General features: G+C 32.5%; 1 protein-coding gene across 1 annotated transcript; it reads left to right on the top strand.

Moving 5' to 3' along the window:
* Positions 1–776: 776 nt before the first annotated feature.
* LOC107934784 (protein MIZU-KUSSEI 1) lies at positions 777–2,217 on the top strand. Its single transcript, XM_016867289.2, has one exon. The coding sequence runs from the start codon at positions 1,146–1,148 to the stop codon at positions 1,941–1,943; it is 798 nt and encodes a 265-aa protein (XP_016722778.1). The 5' UTR covers positions 777–1,145; the 3' UTR covers positions 1,944–2,217.
* Positions 2,218–8,227: the final 6,010 nt, after the last annotated feature.

The following is an 8,227-nucleotide window of genomic DNA, read 5'->3' as shown; positions in this document are numbered from 1 at the left end:
CATTATGAGTAGGTTCAAACTTTTTGACATTTGATACTCCACCATACAACTTAACAAATCATAGGAGCTTCCTTTCGTTGGCTTTCTCGAGACCTGATATCTGCTAATTTGCTAGTGGGTGATGGTTTGGCAGCATTACATCAAGTTCCATATTCTACCTTTTTCAATATTTTTATATTAAACAACAAAATAGAACTTTAATATTCGTAGTATTAGTTCTGTTCTGTGGAGTATTATATACACTATTTTTTATTTCCAGATGGTATTGAAAATTTGAAAGGAAGGAATAATTGTAATGATATGTGGACCTGAGAATTAAAAGGTAAAAGAAGAGTTAGCTTTAACCTAGACAGAGCGTAGACAATGCTGAATCGATAAAGCCAGGCGCCAGCTGCTTTGTTTGAAACAGCCAGTCGGGCTAATCATTTTCTCAAATTCAGAAAAAGACATTAAAGGATACAAAACACGGAGTATGGCTGGATCATAAGTTATAGGTGGTAGCATTAGCATAGAATAGAAGTGGGATTGAGGTTGGGGCTACGGTGGGCTACTGTTGTATTGCAATAGCAAATGAAGACAGGAGCTGAAAGAACCCAATGGTGGAATAGTGGAGATGGTGGGTAAGGTTGATCTGGTTTTACCTATCCTTTTAACACTTTCCAATGCAAGTCAGAGTAGACAGTCAATTCTCCTTTTCACTCTCTGGTCTTTACCCCACACTGCCCTTATTTTCAGCCTATTCTTCCCCCACATGATAAAGAAGTCACACTCAGCTATTGTCTCCTCAGATTCCCGCTATTCTCCTCTACTTGTTTTCAAGTCTCCTTCTCTCTCTATTAGCTTCTCCATCTTCTTTTATATATATATATATATTTTTTTTTTTTTTTTACTACTGTTACAGTTAGGTGGGGCTGCTCAACCTCCCTTGTCAGGATTTCCCTGCAAGTCCCCCCTCAATCCTACAATGCTGACAAAAAAGGCATTAAGACGCAAAGAATAAATCCACCCCACAACTACTGATAAGTTAGTAGATACATAGTCACTCTTTTATCTATATATACCTGTTTCTCTCTTTACTCACCGAAACTTGACTATCGAAGGCTCTAGGAGTTGCTTAGTTCCTTCTTTCTTTCTTTCCTTCCCATATGAAGACAATCACAGCCAAGAGCCCCTACGATTCTTCTTTCTCCTTCTCCAGGAGATATTTCAACTGGAAAAAGAAGGTGGAAGATAATGATGACAACGAGGAAGAAATCCTAACCTTCAGCTCCTCCTCGCATTTTTGTGAGGAAGCTAAGGAAGCAGAGGAGCTCCGAATCCCAGAGGCCAGTCGAGTTTCTTTAGTTCCACCACCAAGAAAGAAGCTTCCAACTGTGTCAGTTTCCAAACTTCGGTCGGCTCTCAGTGTGTTTGGGAAGAATACATCAGCATATCGTTCAGGTTTAGGCACCAGAGTGGTAGGAACCCTGTTCGGTTATCGGCGTGGTCACGTCCACTTTGCATTTCAAGAAGAAGCAAAAGTAACTCCAGCCTTTTTAATCCAACTTGCAACACCGACTAGTGTTTTAGTTCGGGAAATGGCTTCTGGATTGGTTCGAATTGCCTTAGAGTGTGAAAAGAAGATGGGGAAGAAAGGGGTGAAGTTGCTGGATGAGCCTGTTTGGAGGACTTACTGCAATGGAAAGAAATGTGGGTTCGCAATGAGGCGTGAGTGTGGAGCCGAAGAGTGGAAAGTGTTAAAGGCGGTGGAGCCAATTTCAATGGGTGCGGGTGTGCTACCAGGAAACTGGAATGACAATGAAGCTGGGTCCGAAGGTGAGCTGATGTACATGAGAGCCAAGTTCGAGAGGGTTGTAGGGTCTAAAGACTCGGAAGCCTTTTACATGATGAATCCTGATGGTTCCGGAGGCCCTGAGCTCAGTGTTTACCTGCTTAGAGTTTAGTTATGCGTTTTTGAAAAAAAGGAAAGGATCTTTTGTTTTGGTCCACAACTGCGCTTTAGATTTTGTTGTTAAGCAATGAAGACGTGCGTACAGTGGAGGTTCGGTTTTCCTTTCCATGTAATTTGCCCACATTAATGGAAATGGGGGGCATGTTTCGGTATCATGCTAATTTATATTATATAAATCAACCTCTGTGGTTATGGTGGGGTTATATCCATGTATGTATGTATAGCTTCTTTCTCTCTTCTGGGAAGTGGAACCAAAGTTGCAAGTATCTCTCCTCTTTTAAGTTATTTGGTCTCTGTTTCCATTGCGAAATTATCTTTCATGAACATTATGTATGTATGTATGTATGTATGTATGTATGTATGTTTGCTGAGTTTCGAATTTAAAACCAAGAGAGTGAAGCGAAACGCTGTTGATTACAGCTGGCAAAAGCAAAGCCAAAATCCCATCGGGACCAGAGAGATTGATATTTGAGTCGCAGTTTTCATACAGAAAGAGACGATCATGTTTTTGCTATATTCTCCAATATATGAATTCACGTACCACTATATTCTACGATTTGGTGCATTAATTTGTCTTGTTTACAAACCATTTTGTTTCACATGTTGGAAGATTTGAGTTCTCCCAAGCCCATCGTATCAATGCAACTGCCCCTTCAAGGCAGAATGCTTTTACCTCTTATTTTATATTGAAACCAAAATATTCCTCTAAACATTCTTTTCTTCATTTTTTTTTTGTTTCAATTCGGAACATGACAATGCGACGTACTCTTAAAGATAAATTTTATAAATATGCAAGATAAAATATATTTATACTAAATCAAAATCTAAAATATCAAACATTTCTAGAAAATTTTAATTAAATTATGTTTACAACTTGATAGTATATTTTAAATATTTATATTATCATTTTTTTAGAAGACAGGAGTGATAAATACTTTTGGGGAAGTATATTTTGATATATTTAAGAGTTCAAACAATAATCTTAGTCAAATTTGATCATGATCCTTCTATACATATGAAAGTTGAATTATAATCTTACTTTAACTATTATTTACTAAATTGAATTTATCACATATGTTCAAATCAATTTAATTCATATAAATATTTACTCGAACGTATCAAATAATTTCCTAAGAATTTCTATATGCTTCTAGTGTTCTAAATCCTTTTAAGGATTTTAATATAAACTTCCACTATATAGTGATTCACATAAATATTGTAATAACAATCATAAGACGCATGTCAAATATTTCATAATTTGCTAGACTTAATAATATATATAAAGATTATTGCATCAATCACAAAAGAATATTATATCTTTTCATAATTTAAACCCCACTAACTTTCTACATTTAAGATATTTAGACTACTGGTTCACAAACTTCACAAATTTAATACTACATGAACTGCTTTTTTTCGGGGGGGGGGGGGGGGGGGGCAATCTACTCATGTCTATGTTTCTTGACAATTTTATTCAACATCCTCCTCATTGTCTCAACAATAATATTGCATGCAAAATCATTATCGACAATTTTCTATTTTCCACGATTCCATACTTTCTCGTATTGACATAATTTATTGAGATCTTTTTTTTTCATCATTTCTATATTTAGATACTTGAATCTCTTCTAGAGTTTGAATAATTAGTTATGTATTGGGTCTCTTCAAGAGCACTCGCCTCCATTATATAACCATCTTGATTTTTTTTACAAGAATTTTCATATTTGAAACCAATAGATTTACCATGCTTCAAGCATGCATTATTTTCAATTATTCTAGCAGATTAGACTTCAGTTCAAATAAGAACATTTGTTGGTATATAACACTTGATTATTCTCATCATGTCAATAAATACATCTGGCGGTTAACTTGCTATAAAATGAATTATCCTTTTTAAACTTCTAGTTTAAATTACTTTTTACGAGAATCTATATAATGATAATTTTTTCCAAGTAATTATTTCATCCAGCTATTATTTTTCTCCCCTTGATATTGAAAAAATTGTCAAATCAAAATAGTAATAAACTCATATCATAATTAAATCTCTAATTCGTTCAAAACATCTAATAATACAAGAAGATTCATAATTAATATATATTCCTAGCATTCTTTAAATACTTATTTGCGCATTGTAGTAGAGCAACTTAAACATACACGCATATTAAAAACTTTGAATTTTAAAATGGGTTATATTTGGATATTCACCAAAAGCCAATTGCAACGGGAGTTTTTAGCATAATTTATTGGCATGATACGTACAAGTGTCGCTTCATGTAAAATATCATATATTATTTATATACAAAATTTTTGTTCTCAAAGATATGATTTAGCTACTACTTAGAGACATTTACTTCATAAATTTTGCTAAACTATACATATAAACAACAGATCTTTTGCAATAGTTACTCGCACTAAAAATCTAACATTCTATATTAATCATTGAAAGCCTGAGAAATAAACTCACCAACACTAGCAACAATTGTCTCGATTGCATTTCTTAAAGTTTTGTTCTTAAACAAATCATTAAACAAGTAATCTCTGCAAACTACAAGTTGCAAGTTAATAACTCACATGAGATTAACTTGTAGATGCATTTACCAAAATTATGTCAAAACATCCACTTATTGGATAAAAGGGCCAATATTTCTTTCAGAAATACTAGAGATTTTTGTTAGAGAAGTTCTAATAATTCATATTCTTTGAGAAAAAAACAACTCTTAAAAAATATTTAAAATAAAGGATCTTCGAGTTCCTTAATAAACTTCCATGTAAATTCTTATTTTGGCGCATCATTATTTATTGAGATGGTCTAACCGATCATGTCAATTAATTGGTATATTTGAACTAATAATAACTTTGATTTACTATGCACGTAATTCAACAATACTAAGATAAATTTTTAGTTTACCACCGCATGTAATTTGACCATACAAATAGATATACTAGTATTGTATTGAAGAAAACACCAAATTAATAAGTCGAGAGGTAATTATAAATTTTATCTTTGAAGCATCCAAATATAAAACATTAAACTCAATACAATAAAATCATAGCCTAAACCACATGCATTTATATTGCAAATGAAATCTATCAATTTTCAAAATTCACACAAACAAATTTTCATTTGTATATATATGTGCAAAATTAAGCAAACCGTAATGAACAACAATTAAAAGTTGAAATATAGGATGAAATCACTAATATTAATTTTAGCAGTAATCTTATTATCAGTCTCTATATTATCTTCATTTTTCTACTCCTAGTGGTAAGAATAATTATTATGATCATCTTTTTAAAGATTATTATAAAACCACTTACCATGTCCACTTCAAAGATTGCATCTTTATATATTGCTACATTCACTTCATGAAATGGAGCATATCTAATACAGCAGGCTTAATGGTTTTTCATTTAATAACTCGTTATTTAAATCAACCATAATTAAACATGACATTAATTCATAATATATCTTTAAACATATTATTTTCATGGTATTGCTACTATAGGAGCACATTTGAAGCATGAACAATTGAAAAGGTTTTCTCTAATAAGTTCTCAATAGTAATATTATTCTAACATAATTGAGAACTCATCATAAATACTTAAAAGTTATACTCACTTACAAATTTAAAATATTGTAACTTTAAGTACATCTAATCATAACGAGCTTTAGATAAATTTATCATGTTTCAATAGTCATATATTTCTCTTAAATTAATCCACAATTCAAGTGGATCTTTGACAATCAAAACTCAATCTTTCTCTATCATTTTCAAAATAAAGATAAGTATCCAAGTGTCATGCATAATATAAGTCAATAACTTAATCTTTCTCTATCAAAAGATGTAAATATTTATAGCAAGAGTGATTCATACTAAATATTTTTTTCTCATTCACAATCTCAATATAAGATCCATCATTGAGAATATATTTTAAAACAAAATAATTTTTCTGAGACTGACTAGAATGTGATACATTAATCATTGTTTTTTTTATTCGGATAACAATGTATTAGCTCTTCTAGAGCCTTGAATTTATTTTGTAATACAAAATATTAACGTGTTTCATTACCTCATTGAATATAAGGTAACATTATATTAGCTCTTCTAAAGCTTTAAATTAATTTTGTACTACTAAAGTTTAGTTTGTTTCATTAAATAACAAGAAAAATGTTTTTCCTTAAAATAGTATGCATTGTTGTATTGTTTACGAGACATATATTTCATTCCTTTTAAGGAATAAAGTTAATATAAAATTGGTACCCGAACTTGTTCACTTCTGCCATATTGGTACTTATGGTTTTTTTTTGTCCCAAATTGGTACTCGAACTTTTTTTTCCATTCACTATATTGATACCTGAGCCTAACGCCGTTACTTTTTTACTGACGTGGCAACGCTGACTATTCGCATGTCGCCACGTGTCACCTATTTGCACCTTTTTTTTCTTTTTATTTTCTTTTTCATTTTGCCTTTTTTTCTTCTTCCCTTTTTATTTTCTTCTTTTTCTTTTCCTACCCTAGTCATCTGCTTCTACACTGCTTCTAGGTCACCGTTTAGCCTCCTCTAGTGAGCTAACGACAACACCAGAGACTTATTTCCTCCCTCTTTAGTTTCCTTTTAAGTTTTATGTTTCATTCATTTTGGATGTAGAGCTTTGAATGTGAAGTCATTAAAAATTGAAGTCGGCCCTTACAAGAGGAAAAAAATGAGTTTTTTGCTATCATTGTTGGTCGAAGAGCTCACCACGGTAAGGAAGTCTTATAAGCTTGCTCCATCTTCCAAATTTGAAGTTTTGGTGCCGGATTCTGCTACTTTCAACGTCCTTGACAGTTCTTCGACTCCAAAAACATGGTCGAAGGCGTCCTCTTAAAGCTAAACCATGAACGAGTACAGGAAGAGGAACCAAAGCCAGAGACAGAAGGAGAACAGCAACCTCTCGTTGGCTTCGCCATTAGCAGAATACAAAGAGAGAAATGACAAAAGGAGAATGGCGACCTCTTGTCAAGTTCGTCCTCCTAGATTTTTTTAGATTTTTATTTACTTTGTGGCTCTTGCCACCACTATGGCGGCTGAGGCATTGTTGCCATCCATGTCGGTGTTATTGCTTGAATTAAAAGTTATTATTGATTTTGAAATGCTCGTTAGACATTCAGCTCGTATTGACCTTTCTTGATGATCACTTTTGATATCGTCGTTGGTTGGAGAGCTCATTGGAAGAGTCGAACGATGGCCTAGGAACGATTTAGAAACAGGTGGCTAGGGTAGGAAAGAGTAAAAGAAGAAATGAAAAAAAGGGAAAATTAAAAAAAAAAGGAAAAAAGTACAAACAGGGTGACACGTTGTGGCATGCTAATGGTCAGCGCTACCACATCAGTAAAAAGTAACGATGCTAGGCTCAGGTACCAATATAGTGGACGAAAATAAACTTCAAAGTAATATTTTTTTTTCATAAAATAATTTACCAAAAAAAAATAGGAAAGAAAACATACCAGATAAGATGAATTGGTTTTTATAAATTTCTTAGCACCAAAAATTTAAAAATCTTTAAGTGCTTGAATGATAAAAAAAAGTCAATAGGTGTTACTAGTGGCTGCAAGTTTGATTCCCTTGTATAACGATCTTTTTCTTTCTTTTCTTCTCCGACAACAATTGATTTTATAAGCTTCTTAAAATAAACTAGTAATGGTTCGTGCGTAGATGAGTGGTTAAATGACCATGGAGACTTGGGACCTAAGCTCAACTCTCTTTAGGAACAGTAGGTTTCTTTTCTCTATTTGACAAAAAATCTCAAATGGCTAACGCTTAAAGAAGCTAAAAAAGTTTTTATCTTGTGGGCGAGTTTTTAGACGGTATTTTTTTATCGAGTATCATGATGATAATATGTTATGAAATAAATAATGAAGAGAGAATAAGAAATAGGAGAGCAAAAGAGAATGATTTTTTATTGATCAATAGCTTGTTTACGATGCTTCTCCAAAGTCTATAGTTATAAATGTAAGAAATATAAATAGAATAAAATTCTACTTCTAATGAATATTAGAGTCCTAAAGTACACTAAGCTTATCTTGATCTTGATAGACATCCACTTAATAATAAAATATTTATAACAAATGTAACCTAATACATATTTATCCCCAAAATAATTTTAATGACACGTGGTTAAAAATTAATCATTCGCAATCATTTCTTTTATCAAATATTAAGGTAAATGATGAGGGTAACACGATTCAAACCCATACCAAATGAGTGTTTGACAAATGTTTAAACAACCGCTCC

The sequence above is a fragment of the Gossypium hirsutum genome, chromosome A12 (assembly GCF_007990345.1).
Source record: "Gossypium hirsutum isolate 1008001.06 chromosome A12, Gossypium_hirsutum_v2.1, whole genome shotgun sequence".
NCBI classification, from domain to species: domain Eukaryota; kingdom Viridiplantae; phylum Streptophyta; class Magnoliopsida; order Malvales; family Malvaceae; genus Gossypium; species Gossypium hirsutum.
Note: the sequence above shows the minus strand (reverse complement) of the source record. Positions and strands in the feature narration are given on the sequence as shown.